Source organism: Schistocerca serialis, chromosome 3 (genome assembly GCF_023864345.2).
Source record: "Schistocerca serialis cubense isolate TAMUIC-IGC-003099 chromosome 3, iqSchSeri2.2, whole genome shotgun sequence".
Lineage (NCBI taxonomy): Eukaryota > Metazoa > Arthropoda > Insecta > Orthoptera > Acrididae > Schistocerca > Schistocerca serialis.
The window spans coordinates 345,571,229-345,598,176 of NC_064640.1; the positions used below are offsets into that span (position 1 = coordinate 345,571,229).

Consider the following 26,948-nt stretch of genomic DNA (forward strand, 5'->3'; position numbering starts at 1 on the left):
GACAAGACGTGGTTCATGCAAGACGGAGCTCGGATCCATCGAAGCAGGAGAGTGTTTGATGTCCTGGTCGAGCACTTTGAGATCTGCATTCTGTCTCTGGAGTACCCAAATGCCGCTGGAGTAGGTCTCGATTGGCTGGCATATTGTCCGGATCTGAGCACACGTGACTCCTTTTAGTGGGGCTATATAAAGACAAGGTGCACAGCAATAACCCCAAAATAATTGCTGAACTGAAAATAGCCATTCAGAAGGTCATCGACAGCATCGATGTTCTGACACTTCAGTACGTCATTCAGAATTTCGCTATTCGTCTGCGCCACATCATCACCAATGATGGCAGGCATATCAAACATGACATTACCTAAATTCAAATATATGTGTTGATATTTACATGATGAATAAAGTGTGTGCAAGCCATAGTTTGTAACTAATTTAAGTTTTTTATGTAGTCCAATAATTGCCACCCTGAAATGGAAGGGTGTAAGACAAGGCTGTAGCCTTTTGTCCCTACTCTTCAATCTGTACATCGAGGAAGCCATGATGGAAATAAAAGAAAGCTTCAGGAGTGGAATTAAAATACAAGGTGAAAGGATATCAATGATACGATTTGCTGATGACATTGCTATCCTGAGTGAAAGTGAAGAAGAATTAAATGATCTGCTGAATGGAATGAACAGTCTAATGAGTACACAGTATGGCTTGAGGGTAAATCGGAGAAAGAAGAAGGTAATGAGAAGTAGTAGAAATGAGAACAGCGAGAAACTTAACATCAGGATTGATGGTCACGAAGTCAATGAAGTTAAGGAATTCTGCTACCTAGGCAGTAAAATAACCAATGACGGATGGAGCAAGGAGGACATCAAAAGCAGACTCACTATGGCAAAAAAGGAATTTCTGGCCAAGAAAAGTCTACTAATATCAAATACCGGCCTTAATTTGAGGAAGAAATTTCTGAGGATGTACATCTGGAGTACAGCATTGCATGGTAGTGAAACATGGACTGTGGGAAAACCGGAACAGAAGAGAATCGAAGCATTTGAGATGTGGTGCTATAGACGAATGTTGAAAATTATGTGGACTGATAAGGTAAGGAATGAGGAGGTTCTACGCAGAATCGGAGAGGAAAGGAATATGTGGAAAACACTGATAAGGAGATGGGACAGGATGATAGGACATCTTCTAAGACATGGGGGAATGACTTCCATGGTACTAGAGGTAGCGGTAGAGGGCAAAAACTGTAGAGGAAGACAGAGATTGGCATACGTCAAGCAAATAATTGAGGACGTAGGTTGCAAGTGCTACTCTGAGATGAAGAGGTTAGCACAGGAAAGGAATTCGTGGTGGGCCGCATCAAACCAGTCAGTAGACTGATGACAAAAAAACAAAAAAAAAAAAAATGGAACTATCAAAGGGAATTACGGCACTGAATAACTGGATGGACGTATGGCGCAACTGGACAATGGATACTGCTGAAATATACATATTGGGGATGTTGATGTTTAAATGCTAAGGCACACTTTTGTATGGGAAGGTACTCCACCTCTCTATCTTCAGTTACTTTCTTGGGAAATCTTCTCTCATCAGTGACTAAAAATTCAGACTTTATTTCTGCAAGAATGTCTTTATTAGATAATGCAATATCAACATCTCGAATAATGCTCAACCTCTTTGTGACAAATTTAGTGATTTAGGCCTCCACACCTTTCTGCCAAGAGACATGAAGTAACTGTAACTTATTTGCTAACTGCCCACATTTAGTTTCAATTTTATACCTGTTTCTGCCAATGGCGGAGATATGAAGAAATTCATGTCTCAAAATGTTCTTTAAACAACATTCTGGTTAAAGTCATCGAATGGCCATTTACACAACTGACACACAAGTTACTGTCTTCTGCTACAACATCCACATTGTAGGCGACATTTGCAAGCTCACCACATCAACAACCACTACAACATTACTGCAATGTGTGCCACTTGGCTTTACCTTTTTTGGCGCGTTTGCGTCTGAAATTGGTACTTGTCGTGATGATGGTGAACTGTCTTGACTTTTGTCTCAGTGTGTTGTGCCAAGGTAGCTAGGTGCTGTGCATTGCAGACTGCGACGAGCCAAATGTATGCGAACAATGAAGTTCCACTCCTTCCTGATAATTCTGAGAACACATTTCAGTTTTACCCGACTGACTTGGGTCTGTAATTTACATTGTTGACGGAAAATGCGTCATGACTGCCTCGGTGGGCACGTACGCACGTCCATGACGACCACTGACTGGTATCGGCCGGGATCACGACATTAGTTACCATTTTAACTATAGCTACTGAGCGTTATTTCCCAGAGAATTGCGGAATTAATTGTTACGAACGATTTTTGAGCATCAAGAACAAACATGACATAGATACGTGAATCTAAACACACCACAAAAGAACATACTGCTGATACAGGAGGAAAAGCATACTGCCGTCCAACCGACAGCTGTGACCGAGCGATTCTAGGCGCTTCAGTCCGGAACCGCGCTGCTGTTACGGTAACAGGTTCGAATCCTGCCTCGGTCGTGGATGTGTGTGATGTCCTTAGGTTAGTTAGGCTTAAGTAGTTCTAAGTCTAGGAGACTGATGATCTCAGATGTAAAGTCCCATAGTGCTTAGAGACATTTTTACTGTCGCACACTAAGCTCACAATTGTGTTGACTCGTCCGTGTCTCAGCGACGAATGCTAGATCTTACTAGCGAAATTCCAGCTCCCGTGGGAACATGCCTAGTACAGAATCGCGGTGTTTACTATCATTCGGGTTGACAGTCATCGACGTTACGACGCTCTCCGCGCTACAGCTGGAGGTCTTTGAATTTGTCATCGCGAGTTTTTAAATTCCTTGCCCGCGAATGGCAGTAGTGCGTTTAGAACTAGGAGGAAAGTTGTTTACTGCTTGCAAGTGGGTTTATTTAATAAGATGAAGGAACTAAATGTAAATAGTGGAAAGCATAACAGGTCGAGGAAACGAAGAGGCAAAGAGAAGGAAGTGCCAACAAAACAAGTATCGCACATACACAAAACTGAAACGAAACCAAAATTTTTTGTCATAGTTCTGGGTGAGTTATTTTTCTAGTATTTATTTATTGGTCCTGAGAATCAAGGACTCGACAGTGTACAAAACATTTCAGACCACTCCTCAGTTACTATACACAATTTCTTGAAATTGTTTGCACACAAAATTTTTGCAAAGAGTAATATTAGCCTACATAATATTTTGTCATTCTATACATCGTACAAATACAGTCGTAATTGATGATACGGTCTTGATTTTCTACAAACACCCTTACTGTATAGAAGCAGTCCTTGACCAGGCAATCCTTCACGGCTGATTTGAAATTGTTTCTATGGATTTAAATAATGCATTGTATACTTTGATGCTGATATGACGAATGCCTTTATGTAGTAGTCTGTATTTGTCTGCTGCACCTGTACGTCATGTATTTGCTGTGTCAGATTCATAATAATTACATTTTCAAGTACGTGAATACATGGAAATTGTAGTATTTTGTTGTTACTAAATATTTGTCTACAGGACGATCTTTGGCCTACCACTTTCGTTAGTAAAATAAACTTTTTCTGTATGCTAAATTGTTTCAACTTGCTCCACAGTTTCCCCAAAATACCACACCATATTTCAGCACTGAGTGAACAGAAGCAAAATATAGACTATGTTCCTGAGATTATCATATGATTTACAGTTTCTTAGTTTTAGTATGATGAAACATGTTTTGCTTAGTTTTCTGTTTATGTAGTCTACAAAGATATCCTATTTCATTTTCCATTGGATTCATGTACTGAGGAACGTTGTACCCCCTATTTTTCCCATTGTTTGTCCATGTATTTCAATATGAGGATTAGCTTGTGCTCCTGTTGTGGTTGGATAATAAGTTCATTGGAACAGTTTCTTCTGGAGTTATAATCAAACTGTTTGCATCAATATACTGTATTACCTCTAGTACTTGCAGAAAACACAGTTGATACATTTTGTGTTCCAGTTACAAAGAATATAGTAGGGCTACCTACTTTTATTGTATTTCTTTAACCAGGATAGACTTTTACGTACAAAATATCAGTGTACAGTATAAATGTATTGTGAAGAATGTAGCAAACTCTCCAGCTGTTTGACACTCTAGTTTCTACACTTGAATAGTTTATCGAGATATGTGAGTTTCTATTAAATTGTATTTTTTGCCAAGTCTTTGCTAAAATATCTTTTTTGGAGGCAAACTACTATTGTAAAAGCAAATCCATAGAAAAAAATTATATTTCTGTTCAGATCCAGAGGGTTATTCAGAGTTTACTTTACTGAATGTTGGAACATTACTGAAAGCTAAGCTTGACATACATTAGGAATTAAGTAACTTGGCCACATCTACATATTTCAGCTTGTTTATGTGATCCAGCCAACTTGAATAGTGTTTTCCAAACTCATTCTTTGAGAATGCCAGATGTCTCTAATAACAATTTGTGGGTCACATCTTCCCCTTTGGTTACCTGCTATTAAGATTTGTGAAATGAAGTAAACCCTTGTATTGTATGTTCATTGTTTCATGGCTATTTGACTTGAATTTATTTGAAATTTTCTGTTTAACAGTTGCATAATTTATTTTGTTTTGCTATAATTCAGTGAGTTTATAATGTTTTACAACACATTATATGACTTTTGTCACACATGTTGAGTGGAATGAAAATACCACAAATTTCTATTAGTGTCAGTATGAAAGATTAACTGTGGAGTCACAATACTGTGAGCAAGTGTTTGCCCCTTAAGTTTGGTAGGAGTATTTTTATGTACTATATTTTTACGCCTAGTAGAAACAAATGCACGTAAATGTAAGACACACACAATTTGACACATATGCCTCTGCACTACCTTTTTCCCTATCCTTTCTTAGATGATTTTCTTGTTGATGTTAACCCTTTCAGGGGTAAAATTTATTTTGTATATAGCCTATTTGAGAAATAAAATGTAAAAAAAACTGTCTTTCTTTGTTATAAATAATACACTTCCACTATCAGAATTTTTGGCTAACCGATTTTGAAAATTTGTGAAGTTGGCGAGCATGTGTCCCACAACCCTAACTTGATCATTATTTTCATGGGAACCTAGGATTTCCAGAGTTAAATTTTTAATTTCAGGATGATTTTATCTGGATGGTATTATGGAAAAAAATGTAACAAATCAGTATCAAATCACGTTCATTCTCCTGACACTGAAAAATGTGAAATATAACACACAAGTTTTTAATATAACATATGATGATGGTTTTGACATACCACGCACCAATGGTTTCATGTTTTGTGAAGTTTTCTGGGTCACATATGTCCCAGTAAATACAGATTATGCATGAACCAGCAGAATTACTGAGGTGTGTAGTAACGTTTCAAAGCAATGTCTGTGATTTATAAGAATACGCTGTTAGCCACTTAAGCCATTCATGGACTATATGAGATAGTGATTCACTGATTTTCATGTAGCAAGCAGAGCCTAATTTGATTGCTCACAGGCTTCTATATATCCACCCCATGGTCCATATTATTTTTCTCTGAGTTACAAAGGCATCTCACTACATGCTAGCACAATACATATACAAGACCATTATGGGTCAGATCTGGCAAATTTGGGGGCCGGTGCATCAATTGGAACTTGCCACCGTGTTCCTCAAACTGCTCCATCACACTCCTGTCCCTGTGACATGGCGCATTATCTTGTTGAAAAATACCACTGCCATAGGGAAACATGATCGTTATGACAGTCATGACAGGGTGTACGTGGTCCGCAACCAGTGTACGATACTTCTTGGCCATCATGGTACCTTGAACAAGCTCCACTGGACCAGTGGACACCCATGTGAATGTTCAGCAGAGCATAAAAGAGCTGCGGCCAGCTTGTCTCTATTAAGCAGAACTTGTCAAGGTGCTGTTCCCTTGGGAGATGACGGATTTGCGCCCTCCCATCAGCATGATGGAGAATGTATCGGGATTCATCAGACCGTGCACTGCCCTGCCACTGCATCAACTTCCAGTGCTGGTGGTCATGTGCCCCATTTCAGTCATAGTTGCTGATGTCTTAACATTGGCACATGCATGGGTTGTTGGCTGCGGAGGCCCATCGTTATGAGTTTTCGAAGCACTTTGTGTTCAGGCATGCTTGTACTCTGCCCAGCATTAAAGTCTCATGTTAGTTCCACCACAGTTTGTCTCTGTCCTGTTTTACCAGTCTGCCCAGCATACAGTGTCCGACATCTCTAATGAGGGGTGGCCCCCCACACCCTCATCATTTGGATGTAGTTTCAACTTGGTTTTGCCATGAGTTGGAGACACTCATCCAGCACTCCTTGAACACCTGCGAAGTCATGCAGTTTCTGAAAAGCTCGTACCAAGCTTCCGGGCCACCAAAATCTGCCCTCATTCAAACTCAGACAGATTGTGTGCCATCCCCTTTGTACACACACTCACTGATACTACATGCATTGTGCATGTGTCTGACCAGCAGTCATTCCTTGCCAGGTACGCTGCTATCACCTGGATGGGTTATATCGATAGTAGGTAGTTGGTCATAATGTTGTGGCTGATCAGTGTAGGTGCCCCATGTATTAAGACAAAACACAAGTTCAAAAACATTGAGACAAGTAGATAACAGTGTCTTGTACCGGTCCATTGTTGTTGTAATTTTGCGAGCCCATACCTATTACCTGATTATTGCATCAACGAACACAGCAATTAATTGTGATTTCATCCTTCTAAATGAACAGCAGTACGATAAAAAACAGGGGGCTAGGTGAGAAAAAATTTACAATCTGTGCAACAAAATGCCACAGAATCTGAGCCAGCACCACAATACCACATTGAGGCAGTTGTGCACGAGATAATTAGTAAATGAATAAGTGTTTGGGTGGGATCCGATACAGCTGCACTGTATAATGCTGAAAGTGTGTCATTACTGTGGGGTAACACTTGGACATGGCAACAAAATGGTACAATGAAAGTTTATTTTATTATTGTTTAGTGAAACATGACCCTAATTGATAATGATTTATTTGGTGGAGCTCAAAGCAAGAAAATAACTGTTATGCACTAACAAATGTCTGTCTGATCATGACACACAGTTAGTTAGGGCAATTAACATAGTGCCTTGCAGTAAGGATACTCCTCAGTGGAAATTAGTGAGAATGATTAATGACTCCAGGACAAATGTTTTGAAGAATCATTTACAGGTGATGACCTGGGATGAAATTTATAATGAACCAAATTTAATCTATTCAATGATAAATTCACATAATTATTTGAAAATAGATTTCCGCACAAGCTAATCAGGAAGGACACAAAACAACCATGTAAAAGACTGTACATTATTATTGAGATTAAAGTATCTTGTGAAAGGAAAAGGGAAATGTGTCTTTTTGGCAAGAACAAGTAAGAATCTTGCAGTAGTTGCACACTACAGAAACTACCCAAATGTTGCTAAGAAAGATTATTAAAAAACAAGAAATGTGTACATACTTCCAGAAAGCAGTAATCCTGACAACAGACTTAAGGCTATATGGAACGTAGTGAAACGAGGGGTAGGACGGCCAGCCACAAAACAAAATAACATCGCAACTGAGCTGAGTGAAAGGGCTGTAAATGATGTCTTAGGTAGAAAATGTATTTAATAATCATTTCTTAAATATAGTGGAAAGCATCGGGACAAACAGTTCAAGAGAAAAATCCCAGCAGTATGTCGAAAAAGTAATTCTCAGGAAATTCAATCATATGAATACCAACTTCTCCTGCTGAAATTAAGAAAATTATACATTCTCTCAAAAATAAAAGCTTCCAGTAGTGTTTCCAATAGAGTACCAAAGATTCCCCCCCCCCCCCCCCCCCCCCCCCCCCATATAATAAGCTTAGACTTATCCAAAATATGTAATGCATCGTCTAACTCAAGGAATTTTTCCAGAAAGACTGAAATATACCAATGTTAAAGCCCTCATTAAGAAAGGTGATAAGAGACATGTCAATAACTACTGACCTGTTCCACTCTTGATATCATTTTCCAAAATTTTTGAAAAGATGATGCTTTGTAGAATAGTATCTCACTGTAGCAACAATAATATCCTCAGCAAACCACAGTTAGGGTTTCAAAAAGGTTTCTCTTCTGGGAATACCATTTACATGTTCACTCACCAGATTTTACAAGCAATAAATAATAAAGAGCTGACAAGTGCGAGAATTATCGCACAATCAGCTTAACAGCTCATGCATCGAAGCTGCTTACAAGAATAATATACAGAAGAACGGAAAAGAAAGTTGAGAATGCGCTAGGTGACGATCAGTTTGGCTTTAGGAAAAGTAAAGGGACGAGAGAGGCAATTCTGACGTTACGGCTAATAATGGAAGCAAGGGTAAAGAAAAATCAAGACACTTTCATAGGATTTGTCGACCTGGAAAAAGCGTTCGACAATATAAAATGGTGCAAGCTGTTCGAGATTCTGAAAAAAGTAGGGGTAAGCTATAGGGAGAGACGGGTCATGTACAATATGTACAACAACCAAGAGGGAATAATAAGACTGGATGATCAAGAACGAAGTACTCGTATTAAGAAGGGTGTAAGACAAGGCTGTAGCCTTTCGCCCCTACTCTTCAATCTGTACATCGAGGAAGCAATGATGGAAATAAAAGAAAGCTTCAGGAGTGGAATTAAAATACAAGGTGAAAGGATATCAATGATACGATTCGCTGATGACATTGCTATCCTGAGTGAAAGTGAAGAAGAATTAAATGATCTGCTGAACGGAATGAACAGTCTAATGAGTACACAGTATGGTTTGAGAGTAAATCAGAGAAAGACGAAGGTAATGAGAAGTAGTAGAAATGAGAACAGTGAGAAACTTAACATCAGGATTGATGGTCACGAAGTCAATGAAGTTAAGGAATTCTACTACCTAGGCAGTAAAATAACCAATGATGGACGGAGCAAGGAGGACATCAAAAGCAAACTCGCTATGGCAAAAAAGGCATTTCTGGCCAAGAGAAGTCTACTAATATCAAATACCGGCCTTAATTTGAGGAAGAAATTTCTGAGGATGTACGTCTGGAGTACAGCGTTGCATGGTAGTGAAACATGGACTGTGGGAAAACTGTAACAGAAGAGAATTGAAGCATTTGAGATGTGGTGCTATAGACGAATGTTGAAAATTAGGTGGACTGATAAGATAAGGAATGAGGAGGTTCTACGCAGAATCGGAGAGGAAAGGAATATGTGGAAAACACTGATAAGGAGACGGGACAGGATGATAGGACATCTTCTAAGACATGAGGGAATGACTTCCATGGTACTAGAGGGAGCGGTAGAGGGCAAAAACTGTAGAGGAAGACAGAGATTGGCATACGTCAAGCAAATAATTGAGGACGTAGGTTGCAAGTGCTACTCTGAGATGAAGAGGTTAGCACAGGAAAGGAATTCGTGGTGGGCCGCATCAAACCAGTCAGTAGACTGATGACAAAATAATAATAATAATAATAATAATAATAAAGCAGCACTGGTTGGTATTTTCTGCAACCTATCTGTCATTTGACTGTGTGAATCACAGTATTCTCCTAGATAAATTTATGTTTTATGGGATTGATAATATAGCCAATCAGTGGATAATGTCACATTTAACCAAATGAATGCAGGTAGTTGTATTTTGTAATTTAACCAATATAGTTTGTGGACATAGTTCTGACTGGGGAGAAAGTATGTATGGGGTTCCACAAGCTCAATCTCAGGTCCATTATTGATCGTCATATATGTAAACAATCTTCCCTCCAATACATAGCAAATAGAATTAGTTTTTACAGTTGACACTAGTATTTGAACTGTTTCACCTTCAGTTAAAAAAAAAAAAAAAAAAAAAAAGGTGCAACACATTCAGTTCTGCACATCTATGGGTATTACACCAATGATAAGTGTAACAACAAGTAATTAATAAATCAAGTGGAAACTTAAAAATTCTTAGTGGCCCATACTGTTCAGGATTTAAATTGGAAAAAGCACATTTTTGAACTCCTGAAACAATTCAGTTCAGCCTTATTTGCACTTAGCAACATTGCAAATCTTGGGGAGAGACAAATCAGTAAGTTGACAGATTTTCATTCAGTAATGTCATATGCAGTAATGTTCTGGGGTAACTCATCTTTAAGAATGAAAGTTTTCATTGCACAAAAACGTGCTGTAAGAATAATATGTGGTGATCACCCATGATCATCTTGTAGTCGTCTGTTTAAGGAGTTGGGCATTCTGACTACTGCATCGTAGTATATTTATTCTCTCATGAAGCTTCTTTTTTGTAAATAATAGACTCAGTTCAAATGAAATGATCATTTATATAATTACAATAACAGAAAGAAAAATGGCATTCATTGCTCCACATGAAGGTTGTGCACAGTGCTGCAACTAAAATATTTTATCACTTGTCCAGTGATATAAAATGTCTGACAGGCAGCAAAGCAAAATATGAAAACAAACTTAGAAAGTTTCTCCTTGACAGCTCCTGCTATTCCACAAAATAATTTCTATTACTGCAATGTGTAAAAGGTGTTGGGTAGGAGTTACTACCTGACATCTGTGTGTATTTTCTCTTTTTGTAAGGAAAAAACTTGGAAGTGTTCAGAATGTAATCATATGTACGAATTAATTTGCGATGTGAATGTAAAATGACTCATTCCACATCATTACGATCTGTTGTGCAAACTGATCCATGTAACATGTAACTAACTAACTATTACTTTTGTGGAACTTATGTATTCCATAAACCACAAAAAGGTTAATTGTAGGATAGTTATTTGCTTCATATGGAGTAGTTATTTTATGTTGCATTTAATTTACAGTGACTGACACTGAATAAATGTAAAATAGTATCAGATTCTTTATCAGTAGTTTAGCATATGCACATGTAGTAGACTTCATAAGTATATTTATTAAGTCTTTTTTAATGTGAAGTTTAATGCAAATATATTTTTTAGAAAGTTATACTTGCATTGGTGATTTGTAAGAATCCTTGTAAGGAAAAATGGAATTTGTAAGAAAAACCTGTACAGCTTTTTCGTAAACAATTATCACTATTGTCATTATGTTACTAGATTTGTTTCTTACTTTGTGATAAATAATATTACCCTTAATTAATATCATTTAGCTGACCCTGCATACTTTAGTCAGACTAGGTTCAGGCTTTTGGTATAGACTATGATTATGTTTTTGTTGATGTGGCATGAATCAACAGTTTTTATGAAGACCAATGCAATAATAAACTTTGTCCTAGATATTTGGATTATTCTTTTCTATAACGCATGGAGTTTTTGTTCTTGAAGCCATAATAATTATTCATATTTGGGTATTTTATGAAAAATTCTAGTTTCCGTTGGTTAACTTTTTGAGTACACTGAGGTAAATGACTATTTACCTGTTTGTTATTAACAACAACTAGATTATTTTAAATGGCTGGATTTGTATGTGCATGTCTACTACTTTTCTACTACACAAGTCAATCTATAGTGTATCCTGTGATATTATTATTAAATATCCTTCCTAATATGCTCATTACTCCTGTGCAGATAACATGGGATATGCTGCTTCATATAGCTATCTTGATTTTTACAAGTGTGCTTTTCACTTTATGTGTATGAATGGTGGACTGGGAAGGATCACTTTCAGCCTTTTATGCTGTTTCACTCCAATGGCAAATGGTGCTCAATATTGCAAATTTTGTTTTCCACTCTAATGCCACACCTCATTCGACACAATTTTTTTTGTATACCTCACATACTCCATCCTTGAATCTGACAGTACTAGATATCAATGCTACATAGTACTGCCACCTAGGAAAATCTGCATTAACTCAGTGTCAAACTGTAGCAGTTGTGTTGAGAGAAAGGTTGTAATTATTATGTTCAAGTTAGTAGGCACAAAATTACTAGCTCTTCACCAACAGCCTTTTCTGAGGAAGAGATTGTAGAGCTTTTAGAGGAATGACTAAATGTAAATGAGGGTGATAATGATTTTGATGATGACAGTCATTCATTTGTAAACAGAGTGAAATGATGATTGAAACAGTCTATCACGAGTTAAAAAAATCACACAATGAAAGGTTTTGTATTGTAATGCTTATTTGAATGCAAGTACACTTACCATTTTAATGTACACCCTGCTTGTTGGTCGGTGACCTCATTGTTCCCACAGAGAGACTCGTGCAGTTGTCTGTGGTGTAGTTTAAATGAGAGTGCACAAAGATGACCTATATTTGCATTGCAGAGTGCAAAGGTTTAAATTACTATTTGAAATTAAGTTCTATGAAGTTAAAAAATAGACTGAGTTACATCAAATGTGATTGGGTTGTGGGAATGGTAGGAATCTACTTCTCCATATATAAGCGCACATTAAGTACTGTGACTGGCTTGGTCTTGGAAAATGTGTGTATCAGAAAATAATAGAACAAAACATATCCTGTGGCTAGCAAAATATTTATATAAATCATAGCACTTCAAAAGGATTTGCAAAACTTAAGTGTAATCAAACTTGCAGAACCATTTACAAGGTTATGGAAAGGTATACTCCAGGTTAAAACACTGAGAGCTGGCTAAACAAATAAGCTTATTTAATACCCAGATAGTAGAGTAAACTGCCATAATTTTTGTTTTATGTAGCATTTTAAGTTAAAAGGGTAAGGATTGTTGTCTACATTGATGTTAAACATAGGGATACAAACAAACAAAAAACTGCAATTCGATCTGCATGATGATAGAAAAATCACGAAAAGAGTGATTTACGAGCTTGAGAAGACTGCTGTTTTAAACTCTCTTTCAACTTACCAGTTACTGCAGTTCACTCCACTGCAGCAAGTGACTGAACAAGGTGATGTAGTAGTAGGAGTGCTGAACTCTCATTCAGGAGGAATAAGGTTCAAATCCCCATTCATCAACCAAGATTTACCCATTCCACAGTTTCCTTAAACCAGTTATGGCACATGTTGAGGTATTTCTTTCGTCAAGGATATGACAAAAATCCTTCCATTGCCTTGTTCCATCCATGTTTGTACTCTGTTCTTACTGACCTTGTTGTTGACTGTCTGATAAACCTTAATGTTTGGAAGGCCTGTGCATGCTGTTTCCTTGGAATCTCTGTTGTCAACAAAGTGTAGGTTATGGTGGTGGATCAGCTGATTTGTATAGCAAGTGATTTAAAGGGCAGTCTTCACCAAAAACAAGGCTTAACATTAACATTCGATTCTTAATTAAAATTCGTTGGCTTTGCCAACTCTGTCAGTCTATCACCTTCCAATGTAACATAAACCCAGGCTATGTGGAGTTTGAGCTGTGCCACAGATCAGTCAGTTATCACAACCAAGATCCAGATGAATTCATTAACAACTATTTCAACATTACATATAGCCCTACTACCATGTATCAATAACAGAAATGTCAGTCTGTCGCCGAAGCAGTCTGTGAAGTGAGAATTGTCCACCCAAGGCAAATACTTCATATTTTGTGATATGAGAAAGTCATCTGGCTAGTGGCTGATCATTGGTTACCCCATACTGTCTTCCCACTGGCTGCCCGCAGCTTGACATGTAGATGCAATGCCCAAGGGTTCAAATGGCTCTAAGCATTATGGGACTTAACAATGCCCATGGTGAGACTGTACACAAGCATAGTGTGTCAGTGGCTGCTGATGAATATTAGACAAATCTTCCTTCCACCTAGTGAGATGAAATGGTGGTTTAAACACAGGACTCAAATATGGGAGGATTGTTGCCCACGTACTTGTCCAGATGTAAAGATTTAGGGCTGCTGTAGATTCCCTAAATGATTAAGGATGAATGCTGGGATGCAGTCCCATTCTTGTCCATCCAAAAGTTTGGGTTCCATATATATCATGGTTGTGCCCTGTATACCACATACTGAGATGTATTTATTGTAGATCGTCCAGCCCTAAGTTTTATAATGGAATTTTGGGCAATTCTGAAGTGGGCTACTCTGAAGAATGATATTGGTTCCCAAATGACAGCAAATACTGACACAAAATCCTGCACTTGCAGAACTGTAAGCTGCAATAAGCCTTTACAAGACGCAGTTCCATAGTAGACTTACACATCTATCACTGTCCTGAGATATTTGTTGGTGAAAACATTATTATTCCACCATCATCGAGACGAGATGAGCACCAGTCATCAGTCAAGATGTTCAGTTTTAAACTGTGAAACTTTTGTTGATAAAGCTACTCACACTCACAAAAGAAATCTACATACCAGCAATGATAATAAGTGTGGTAGGTGCTCAAGGAAAACTTTAAATCACTGTCAAGAGTAGCCACAACTCATCCCTAAAGCAGTATGTGTAGGGGCAGCCAAACCAGTCCAGGAACAGCAGCTTAATGTCGCCGATGAAGAATTGTACATCACTACCACTACAGAAAATGCAGGGGAAGAAGCTACTATCAAACTTTCAAAAGAACCTGGCCTGACTGAGGAACCAACCTCAGCAATTGATAGCCATTTTCTATCAATTTTTGGATCCTTTCAGATCCATAGTGGAGAAAGATAGACCAAGCAGCTCATGGTAAAATACCATACCAACATGGAGGATCATCCATGAGTTAGCTAGCACTCATATAGTGTGCTGCCATCTGAATGACGGCTATCTGGGAGGAAATGGAGAAGATGCTGCAAGGTGGCATCATTGAACTTTCAGAACATCCTTGGTTCTCTCCTGTGGTCCTTGTGAAGAAGGATGGCACATAGCATTTCTGCGTCAACTAATGATGTCTATCCATTGCTGCACATTGATGAGACACTATCCTGCTTGCAAAGAGCAAACTACACTTCTGGCCATTAAAATTGCTACACCACGAAGATGACGTTGTGCAGACACGAAATTTAACTGGCAGGAAGAAGATGCTGTGATATGCAAATGATTAGCTTTTCAGAGCATTCACACAAGGTTGGCGCTGGTGGCGACACCTACAACATGCTGACGTGAGGAAAGTTTCCAACCGATTTCTCATACACAAACAGCAGTTGACCGGCATTGCCTGGTGAAATGTTGTTGTGATGCCTCGTGTAAGGAGGAGAAATGCATACCATCACGTTCCCAACTTTGATAAAGGTCGGATTGTAGCCTATCGTGATTGCGGTTTATCGTATCACGACATTGCTGCTCGCGTTGGTCGAGATCCAATGACTGTTAGCAGAATATGGAATCGGTGGGTTCCGGAGGGTAATACGGAACGCCGTGCTGGATCCCAACGGCCTCGTATCATTAGCAGTCGAGATGACAGGCATCTTATCTGCATGGTTGTAACGGATCGTGCAGCCATGTCTCGATCCCTGAGTCAACAGGTGGGGGCGTTTGCAAGATGACAACCATCTGCACGAACAGTTCGATGATGTTTGCAGCAGCATGGACTATCAGCTCGGAGACCATGGCTGCGGTTACCATTGATGCTGCATCACAGACATGTGGGGCTTGCGAGGGTGTACTCAACGATGAACCTGGGTGCACGAATGGCAAAACGTCATTTCTTCGGATGAATCCAGGTTCTGTTTACAGCATCATGATGGTTGCAACCGTGTTTCGTGACATTACTGTGAACGCACATTGGAAGCGTGTATTTGTCATCGCCATACTGGCGTATCACCCGGCGTGATGGTATGGGGTGCCATTGGTTACACGTCCCAGTCAAGTCTTGTTCGCATTGATGGCACTTTGAACAGAGGACGTTACATTCAGATGTGTTACGACCCATGGCTTTACCCTTCATTCGATCCCTGCAAAATTCTACATTTCAGCAGGATAATGCACGACCGCATGTTGCAGGTCCTGTACGGGCTTTCCTGGATACGGAAAATGTTCGACTGCTGCCCTGGCCAGCACATTCTCCAGATCTCTCACCAATTGAAAATGTCTGGTCAATGGTGGCCGAGCAACTGGCTTGTCACAATATGCCAATCACTACTCTTGATAAACTATGGTATTGTGTTGAAGCTGCGTGGGCAGCTTTACCTGTACACGCCATCCAAGCTCTGTTTGACTCAATGCCCAGGCATATCAAGGCCGTTATTACGGCCAGAGGTGGTTGTTCTGGGTACTGATTTCTCAGGATCTATGCACCCAAATTGTGTGAAAATGTAATCACATATAAGTTCTAGTATAATATATTTGTCCAATGAATACCCATTTATCATCTGCATTTCTTCTTGGTGTAGCAATTTTAATGGCCGGTAGTATACTTCCCCACAATGGACTTGTACAAAGGTTACTGGCAGATTGAGACTAACTGGGAAAAGGCTGCCTTTATAACTCCTGATGGTTTTTGTGTGAGTTTAAAGCTATGGCATTTTGTACTTGTAGGGTTCTAACCACCTTCAAACATAGGATGGGAAACATGCTATGACACCTTAAATGGTTGACGAATCTTTGCTGTCTGGGTGACATAGTCATTCTTAGAAGATATTCCAAGATCATCTAAGCTGCCTGATAATCGTGGTGCAGTGTGTTCAGACTGCAGGCTCTAGTCTCAATTAGAAAAAGTGCCTCTTCTCTGCCGAAGAAATAAATAAAAAAATTGGGGCATCTGGTGAATGGAAATGGAGTTTTGTTCCAATCCAGAGAAAAAAATTTGGGACATCTGGTACATTTATTTATTTTATTTTATTTATTTATTGTTCCGTGGGACCAAATTAAGGAGAAGTCTCCATGGTCATGGAACGAGTCAATACATGAAATTATAACACGATAGTAGAAACAGATAAAATGAAATACAAGAAACGTATTCAGGCGACAATTCGTAAGTTTAAATAAAGAAAATCAACAATGTAACACTGGAATTTGCTTAATTTTTCAGCTCTTCCAGGAGCTCCTCGACAGAATAGAAGGAGTGAGTCATGAGGGAACTCTTCAGTTTAGAATTAAAAGCGTTTGGGCTACTGCTAAGATTTTTGAGTTCTTGTGGTAGCTTATTGAAAATGGATGCAGCAGAATAGTGCACTCCTTCCTGCACAAGAGTCAAGGAAGTGCATTCCTCATGCAGATTTGATCTCTGCCTAGTATTAACTGAGTGAAAGCTGCTAACTCTTGGGAATAAGCTAATATTGCTAACAACAAACGACATTAAAGAAAGACTGTGAGGGCAATGTCAGAATTCCCAGACACTGGAATAGGGGTCGACAAGAGGTTCTCGAACTTGCACCACATATAGCTCGAACAGCCCGTTTTTGAGCCAAAAATACCCTTTTTGAATCAGAAGAATTACCCCAAAAAATAATACCATATGACATAAGCGTATGAAAATATGCGAAGTAGACTACGTTTCGTGTTGAACTGTCACGTATTTCAGATACTGATCTAATGGTAAATAAAGCAGCATTTAGTTTCTGAACAAGATCCTGAACATGGGCTTTCCACAACAGCTTACTATCTATCCAAACCTCTAGGAACTTGAATTGTTCCATCTCGCTTATAATATGCCCATTCTGTATGATCAAAATATCAGTTCTTGTTGAATTGTGAGTTAGAAACTGTAGAAACTGAGTCTTACTGTGATTTAGCATCAAATTATTTTCCACAAGCCACGAACTTATTTCATGAACTACATTATTTGATAATGTTTCAATATTACACACAAGATCCTTCACTACCAAGCTGGTGTCATCAGCAAACAGAAATATTTTTGAATCACCTGTAATATTCGAAGGCATATCATTTATATAAATAAGAAACAGTCTTGGCCCCAGCACTGACCCTTGGGGAACGCCCCACTTAACAGTGCCCCATTGGGACTGAACATCACTACCACTCTCAATAATGCAGAGAATTACCTTCTGCTTTCTGTTCTCAAAGTAAGAGGCGAACCAATTGTAAGCTACTCCCCTTACTCCATAATGGTCCAACTTCTGCAGTAATATTTTGTGGTCAACACAGTCAAAAGCCTTCGTTAAATCAAAGAAAACACCTAGCGTTCGCAACCTTTTATTTAATCCATCCAAAACTTCACAGAGAAAAGAGAATATAGCATTTTCAATTGCTAAACCGTTTCTAAAACCAAACTGTACATTTGACAACAAATTATGTGAATTTAAATGCTCCGGTAACCTTGTATATACAACCTTCTCGATAACTTTAGCAAACACTGATGGCATAGAAATAGGTCTATAATTGTCAACATTATCCCTGTCTCCCTTTTTATAAAGTGGCTTCACTAACAAGTACTTTAATTGGTCAGGAAACCGACCACTCCTAAAGGAAAAGTTACAGATATGGCTAAGTACTGGGCTAACGTACATAGAACAATACTTCAGTATTCTGCTAGATACCCCGTCATATCCATGAGAGTTCATGGTCTTTAGTGATTTAATTATTAACTCAATCTCCCTCTTGTCAGTATCATGGAGGAGCATTTCAAGTAACAGTCTCGGAACACTTTTTTCTACGAGCGCTATATGATTCCCTGTTGGAACTAGGTTTCTATTTAGTTCACCTGCTATATTCAGATAGTGATTATTAAATACTGTACAAATATGTGACTTATCAGTAACACGGACATTCCCACTACGCACTGATTCTATATCCTCGACCTGTCTCTGCAGACCAGCCACTTCCTTTATGACTGACCATGTGGTTTTAATTTTATCCTGAGACTTAGCTATTCTATCTGCATACCACATACTTTTTGCCTTCTTAATAACTTTTTTAAGCACCTTACAATACTGTTTGTAATGGGCTGCTGCATTTAGATTTTGACTGTTTCTAATGTTTTGATGTAATTGCCACTTAGTTCTACAGGATATTCTTATCCCTCTAGTCAGCCACCCAGGCTGAGCAAATTTGATCACTAGTTACAAAAACAATTAGCAGTAATGTACAGCTAGAATAGAACTTAACTCCTGGATGGAGCGGGCAGTTATTTATATGAACACTAAATATTTCAGAATGTAGGTATTTAGGGTATATAAACATCAAATATTCCATAATGTACAACAACTGCAAACATAAGGTTTTCAAGAACCTTGCAGAAATGATAAATACATAACAACAAATAGCTGTTGGTGGTCAGATTTGAACTAGCAACCTGCAGCACGCCCAACAGTGGCACTAACCACACTAACACACTGTGTGCACCACATTTCGCAGCACTGCTCTCTCTCCTGAAGAAACAGCAACTCACTGTTTCAGAAGTTCTCGAGCCGGCTATAGCACTCTGGGTCTAGATCTTGTTAATGGTCCTCTGTATGGGGCGCTGGTGAATCTTCATGTTCTGGTCATGTTGTTACATCCTCTTCACTATGATGAGCACTGAAGGTAGGCCCTCCCATCAAAGCTTTGCAAATGTTGAGGGGGTCCTCAGTTTCCTTGAACCTCCCATCATCGAACTGTACCTCTGGGATGTAGTAGGGCATCACACGGAGGAGGATGTGGACAATGTCTGTGCACTTTTGTCTTCTTGAGGAAAGGTGATAATCCTTGACTTCATATGTGACATTTGAAAAGTAATGAAGGATATGGTACAGCCCAAAGCAGGACTTTAGTAGCTTTTCTGATAGTCCTACTTTCTGCACAGGTGTAAAAATCCATTTCAAGTCTCCTAGGCTGTATTCCACTGGCCTATGCATGGTGTGGTAGCACTCTTGGTCTTTACACTGGGAATCCAGGGTCGATATGTGATCGAGCTGCCTTGGTTCTTCAGTCCTGGTGATGAGGTGTTCAACACAGTCATCCTGATTATCGTCTTTCTGAAATGGTAATAGTGAATCCATTGTTGTTTCGGCCTCGCGGCCATGGAGCAGGAAGAGCAGTGTGTTGCTTTGTTGTGTCGTATGCAAATGTCATGACAGGCAGTATTGTATGCCACTCTCTCTCTCTCTCTCTCTCTCTCTCTCTCTCTCTCTCTCTCTGTTCGACATCAACATCTTATTAAAACATTCTATGAGGCCATTCGTCTGTGGATGGGAGGGTAGGCAAGTGTCATCCTGTGCGTAATGTTGCAGTGTGAAATTATCTCTGATAATAATCTGCACTGAAAAACTTTTCCAGAATCACAGATCATCGCGGGGGATCCTCTTTGCTTCAAAATGATGTCTTTTGCAATGAACATGGCAGTTTCAGAGCTTTGACAGTCAGTACAACTTTAATGATTGCACAGCAGGTGAGGTAGTCAGTGCAGATTACTAACCTTCTCCTGTTCATTGACTTCAAGAAGCTCCCCAAGAGGTTGATTCCAATTCAGTGGAATGGCACTGCTGCTGGTGGGATCAGTAGTTGTTGCCCTGGAGGTAATTTTGCCACATTCTTACATCGTTGGTATTCTTTACAATGGCTTATTTAATGGCTAATAGATTGGTAGAACCCTGGCCAACAATTTTTGTATCTGATTCTGTATAAAGTCTTCACAAATCCCAGCTGACCAGATATTGGAGCATTGTGGAAATATTTCTGGATAGCTGGCTGTAAATGAGCTCCTTTGGTCAGTTCCTCCTTATTAAAGGCTTCTATGGTTTTCAGGAGTGCTGGATCTTCTCTCTGTTTGGCATTTAATGCAGTGATGACTTAGATTTCATCCAGGCTGCTGTTTTTTGCCACAGGATCTGTGTCTGCAGCTACTTTCACACACACTGTCCAGTAAGATCATGGTCGGGTTAATCAGCAGAAAAATGCATGTGGCAACAAACTAAAACATGTACATACATCATAAATGAACAGAAAAATGCCATTACAATAAATAATACATCCAGTCACCCACAGTATAGATGATTACTTGACATCTCCGAGACATACTTGAAACCAAGTTTCTCATGTATCCACATCGAAGAGACCTCTGAATGCGTCGAATTTGCAATGAAAGCTGTTTCAAAGTGAATTTTGCTTGCATTTGACACAATGTTAAGAATGGGTTACCTGAAAACAGGTTAATAATCATTTTCTGCACTTTTGGAGCCACTTTACTGATTGAGCCATGATCTTCAAGGTCATTAATGTTATAATCAATTTACAGTGTGTTACCCCTTCTGTACAAATGGCTTTGATTTCCTTATATATTTAGATGCCACAGCATGACTCATTTTCAGACCTTTGGGTGCCTAAAGAGAAACAAAGACTCAAAATGCGATGCATAAGCTGCACTCTTGTCTGGTCTTGTATATCTCAGTCAAGAATTTGAAGTAAACTACTGCTTTATGGATACTGCATGAAGGACAAAGGTGTATTGGGCTGTGAAAGAACTGAGACAATATCTTTTATCATTTGTGTGTAATGCCGACCCTGCTCTTACTTAACATTGCTACGTCATACTCCTGAAGTCTCAGTACCCATTTTGTCAGCTGACCTGACAGATCCTTCAGGTTAATCAGCCAGCAGAAAGACTGGTGGTCCATCACAACAGCGAATGGTTTGTCAAATAAATATGGCCAGAAGTTGTTGGTAGCCCAAACAAATGCAAGGCACTCCTTCTTGCTTGTAGAGTAGTTCATGTCAGACTTTTAGGGGTACTTTGGAAACATCAACTATCACCTTTTCAACACCTTCCAGAATCTGCAATAGACGCTAGTGTCTGAGTGAAGTTCTGTCTCAGCACTCTCATCATACAGTCATATGATTGGAGAAGATGTTAGTGTCTCCTTAAGGGCAAGGGAAGCTCTTTCTTGCACCTGGTTTCAGGAAAATTAGCCTTCTCCTTGCAATAGTTCTTGTAAGCAGTGTATCTTGATACAGGAGTCCTTTATGAATTGCCGGTAATACGAGCATGTTCCGAGAGAACTTCCCCTATCACGAATGTGCCAAGGAGTTGGAAAATCTGTGACTGCTCTCATTTTCTCTGGACTGGAACAAAACTCAATTGCCATAAAATAAAATAAAAAATAAAACAGGATGACACTTGCCTACCATCCACGGATGAATGGCCTCATAGAATGTTTTAATAAGATGTTGGCAGATATGCTCTACACATATGTTGATGTCGAAGAGAAATGTCATGACATTTGTATACAACATAGCAAAGCAACACACTGCTCTTCCTGCTCCATGGTCGCGAGGCCGAAACAACAATGGATTCACTGTTACCATTTCAGAAAGACGATAATCAGGATGACTGTGTTAAACACCTCATCACCAGGACTGAAGAACCAAGGCAGCTCGATCACATATCGACCCTGGATTCCCAGTGTAAAGACCAAGAGTGCTACCACACCATGCATCGGCCAGTGGAATACAGCCTAGGAGACTTGAAATGGATTTTTACACCTGTGCAGAAAGTAGGACTATCAGAAAAGCTACTAAAGTCCTGCTTTGGGCTGTACCGTATCCTTCATTACTTTTCAAATGTCACATATGAAGTCAAGGATTATCACCTTTCCTCAAGAAGACAAAAGTGCACAGACATTGTCCACATCCTCCTCCGTGTGATGCCCTACTACATCCCAGAGGTACAGTTCGATGATGGGAGGTTCAAGGAAACTGAGGACCCCCTCAACATTTGCAAAGCTTTGATGGGAGGGCCTACCTTCAGTGCTCATCATAGTGAAGAGGATGTAACAACATGACCAGAACATGAAGATTCAACAGCGCCCCATACAGAGGACCATTAACAAGATCTAGACCCAGAGTGCTATAGCCGGCTCGAGAACTTCTGAAACAGTGAGTTGCTGTTTCTTCAGGAGAGAGAGCAGTGCTGCGAAATGTGGTGCACACAGTGTGTTAGTGTGGTTAGTGCCACTGTTGGGCGTGCTGCAGGTTGCTAGTTCAAATCTGACCACCAACAGCTATTTGTTGTTATGTATTTATCATTTCTGCAAGGTTCTTGAAAACCTTATGTTTGCAATTGTTGTACATTATGGAATATTTGATGTTTATATACCCTAAATACCTACATTCTGAAATATTTAGTGTTCATATAAATAACTGCCCGCTCCATCCCAGAGTTAAGTTCTATTCTAGCTGTATGTTACTGCTAATGATAAATGTGCTTTCTGTACTAAGTGTTGTATTTCATTGATGACTGGTTTTGAATTTGGACTTCAGTGTGGTTACATGTTTATGATGTTCTGAGCAAATTTGATCACTATTTACAAAAACAGTGAATGGATACTGAACTTGTCAGCATCAGTAGAGTTTATAGCATGTTGGGTTGTGGCAACATGTTTCTTTACCTGAGTTTGTACAAATATCCACAACTTTGTCAGCTGGTTTACTAATTACCTTGGCTTCCAGATATCCAGATAAACTGAATGTCAAGTTAACATTCTTGTTGCACTCATCTGACTTCTTGTCATATCATAATGTTTTCCTTTTAAGTTCAGTGGGATTTGTTAGAGTTGTTGTCTGCTAATTTCAGTTTTGTTTGTGATATTTTAAAGTTTGTCCAACACTACAACAGTGAATTAGAGGTGTTGACTACTTTTGTTATTGACATGATAGTCATTAAAACTTACAGGGAACCTAAATGTTTAGATGACATACAAACTACTGCAAATTGTGCTATATTTTCCACACTAAAATAAAATTATTTCAGAAAAATGTGGTCAGAGGAAGCTTATGTTGCATAGCAATAGCTCTGCCTATTGATGACACATGTTACAGAATTTATGAAATACTGTTTCAGCACTTCTGTCAGGTGGTTTCAACATTTACCACGTATCATCGATGCATGAAAATTACAGGCATTTTTCGCATTTATCTTCTTTGGAGCGGGAAATGTCGTTTAGGACAGAGATGGTAAGTAATGCTTAGTTATAAAAGTGCTTCATATCACAAAATAAATACTTAGGTACTTTCACATTGTCATATGTGCAATCACATAAGATGTGTAGAATGTGTGACATACTTGGCAGTGATGCTTTGGAGTATATTTAACAACAATAGTACAACACATTTAATGAACAAAGTGACCAGTGTGTAACATTAAATTCTAATCTATTGAAGACTCTAGAAAGGGATTTACCACTATTGCCAACTCAAGAACGTCAGCATAAACACAGTATTATAATTAACTAAACATTACCTGCAGCTGCACTCGCATGTCAGTAGTTTTGTTATGAAGAGTGTGTGACAAAGAAAGGTACTGTTCATGCAATAACATCAGCTGCCCTCATGTGTCTGCCTGTTCAGATAAACATGGTTCATGATGTGCATCCTGCTATCCCCCCTCCCAAGCTGTCCCAATACACCATATGGGCAGCGTTGCTGCCAATCATTGCATACAAAGGGCCATGGGCAGGAGCGCAAATGTATGCATCATGTTATTGAAGTAGCTATACTTTGTACTTGAATGTGTACATTATGCAACAAGTGGTGTGGAAGTAGGGATTAAAGACATTGAAGAGTGTATAAGCATTGTATTCATTGTTTTTAGTCATATCACTTAGCACATATCTATAGTACTATGTAAAGACACATTGTAGTTTAACATTGTTACTCAAAATCTTGAAAAGTTCGTGACCGATTTAATTCAAATTAGTACACAAAACTCTAATAAATGTTCAGACGGACGTGGGCCACACAATTTTTAAATGAATACAGTATATAAGTACATGTGCTCTATATAAGTATGAAAGATTGTTAACAAAAATCTCGAAATGTTCTTCACCAAATTGCTTCACATTTTTACACAATACTGTCATAAATGTGCGAATTACGATAATTCCGCCCAAACAGGCCATGAAGGCCCAACGGTACTGACAGGCCGCAGTGTCATCTCCAGCCTAAAGGTGTCACTGGATGCAGATATGGAGGGACATGTGGTCAGCACACTGCTCTCCTGGCAGTATGTCAGTTTTCTTCTCAATCAAGTAGCTCCTCAGTTGGCTTCACAAGGGCTGAGTGCACCCCACTAGCCAACAGCACTCGGCAGACTAGATGGTCACCCTGCTCGATAGCACTTAACTTTGGTGATCTGATGGGAGCCGGTGTCACCACTGCGGCAAGGCTGTTGGTATATATTGAAGAGCCAAAGAAACGGATATAGCTGCCTAATATTGTATAGGCCACCCACCGAGCATGCAGAAGTGCCGCAACACGACATGGCATGGACACGACTAATGTCTGAAGTAATGCCGGAGGAAATTGACACCATAAATTCTGCAGGGCTGCCATAAATTTGTAAGAGTATGCGGGGGTGGAGATCTCTTATGAACAGCATGTTGCAAGGCATCCCAGATATGCTCAATAATGTTCATGTCTGGGGAGTTTTTTGGCCAGCGGAAATGTTTAAACTCAGAACAGTGTTCCTGAAGCCACTCTATAGCAATATTGGACATGTGGGGTGTCGCATTCTCCTGCTGGAATTGCCGAAGTCTGTCAGAATGCACAAAGGGCATGAATCAATGCAGGTGATCAGACAGGATGCTAATGTACGTGTCACCTGTTCAAGTCATATCTAGACATATCAGGTGTCCCATATCACTCCAACTGCACATGCCACACACCATTACAGAGCCTCCAGCAGCTTGAACAGTCCCCTGCGGACTTGTAGGGTGCGTGGATTCATGAGGTTGTCTCCATACCCTTACATGTCCATCCATTCGATATAATTTGAAATGAGACTCGTCTGACCAGGCAACATGTTTCTAGTCATCAACAGTCCAATGTTGGTGTTGACAGGCCCAGGTGAGGCATAAAGCTTTGTGTCGTGCAGTCATTAAAGGTACATGAGTGGGCCTTCAGCTCTGAAAGCCCATATCCATGTTGTTTCTTCACGTTGAATGATTCTCTTCAGTCATAGTTGGTCCCATTCTTGCAGGATCTTTTTCCTGCTGCAGCAATGTCTGAGATTTGATGTTGTATCCGATTCCTGATATTCACAGTACACTCGTGAAATGGTCATATGGGAAAATCCCCACTTCATTGCTACCTTGGAGATGCTCATGCGCCAACTATAACACCAAGTTCAAACTCACTTAAAGCTTGATAATCTGCCATTGTAGCAGCAGTAACCAGTCTAATAACTGCACCACACACTTACTGTCTTATATAGGCGTTGCCGACTGCAGTGCCGTATTCTGCCTGTTTACACATCTCTGTATCTGAATACGCATGCCTATACCAGTTTCTTTTGTGCTTCTCTCTCTCTCTCTCTCTCTCTCTCTCTCTCTCTCTCTCTCTCTGTGTGTGTGTGTGTGTGTGTGTGTGTGTGTGTAAGTAAGAGAACTGTTGTTTGAAAAATTCTCCAAAAGTTCTTGACTGATTTACTAATATACATTCAGAGAGACATAGGCTACATAATTTTTAATATATATGGTACATAAATATATATTCTATAAGGGAAAACATCGTTAGCAAAAATCTTGAAAAGTTCTTGACCAGCTTAATTCTGATTTTTTACACCATGTTCTAATAAACATTCAGATAGAGTCTGGCTGTATATTTTTAAATATATGTAATATATAAATATTATGTTTATTGCAAAAGTCATGGCAACTATTTTTTGTCTCACAAATGGTAACAAATTAAAAGAATTCAAAAATATGCAAATGGAACTTCAGTCCATATGTAAACATTACATGTAGGGAGATGGATGAACACACACCACCAAGAAGATATAGTACAAGAAAAAAGATGAAACAAATTGCGTTATTCCACATGTGTTTTACTGTCAGTTGCAACAGCACAGGGTAGGAATAAGGACCTGTGACATGTTAGAGGCACTCAAAATAGTCCACTGACGAATCCATCACACACTGCTGTCGCTGTGGAAGATGCGGAATACCCATGGTCTCACCATGAGCAAATCATCGGATCTCACGTGGCATTGCTGTGACAATGTCTTCACATGTTCAAAAGTGTAGCCCATGCACTTGCTCTTTCAGTTTTGGTATGAGCTCATAATTGGAAGGTGACATGTCTGGCGACTGTGGTGGATGCTCCAGTACTTCCCATCCCCTTCTCACAAGCAGATTCTGCATGCACACTGCTGCATGGC

At 39.3% G+C, this 26,948-nt stretch overlaps 1 protein-coding gene across 1 annotated transcript in view; it reads left to right on the forward strand.

Moving 5' to 3' along the window:
* The first annotated feature begins 2,692 nt into the window (after positions 1-2,692).
* The window catches only part of LOC126470156 (probable C-mannosyltransferase DPY19L1), a 216,823-nt gene continuing 192,567 nt past the window's right edge, over positions 2,693-26,948 (forward strand). The window contains exons 1-2 of the mRNA XM_050097774.1: positions 2,693-3,084; positions 23,634-23,746. Of these exons, the coding sequence (XP_049953731.1) occupies positions 2,946-3,084; positions 23,634-23,746 (252 nt within the window). The 5' untranslated portion in view covers positions 2,693-2,945. The remainder of the gene's footprint in view (positions 3,085-23,633; positions 23,747-26,948) is intronic.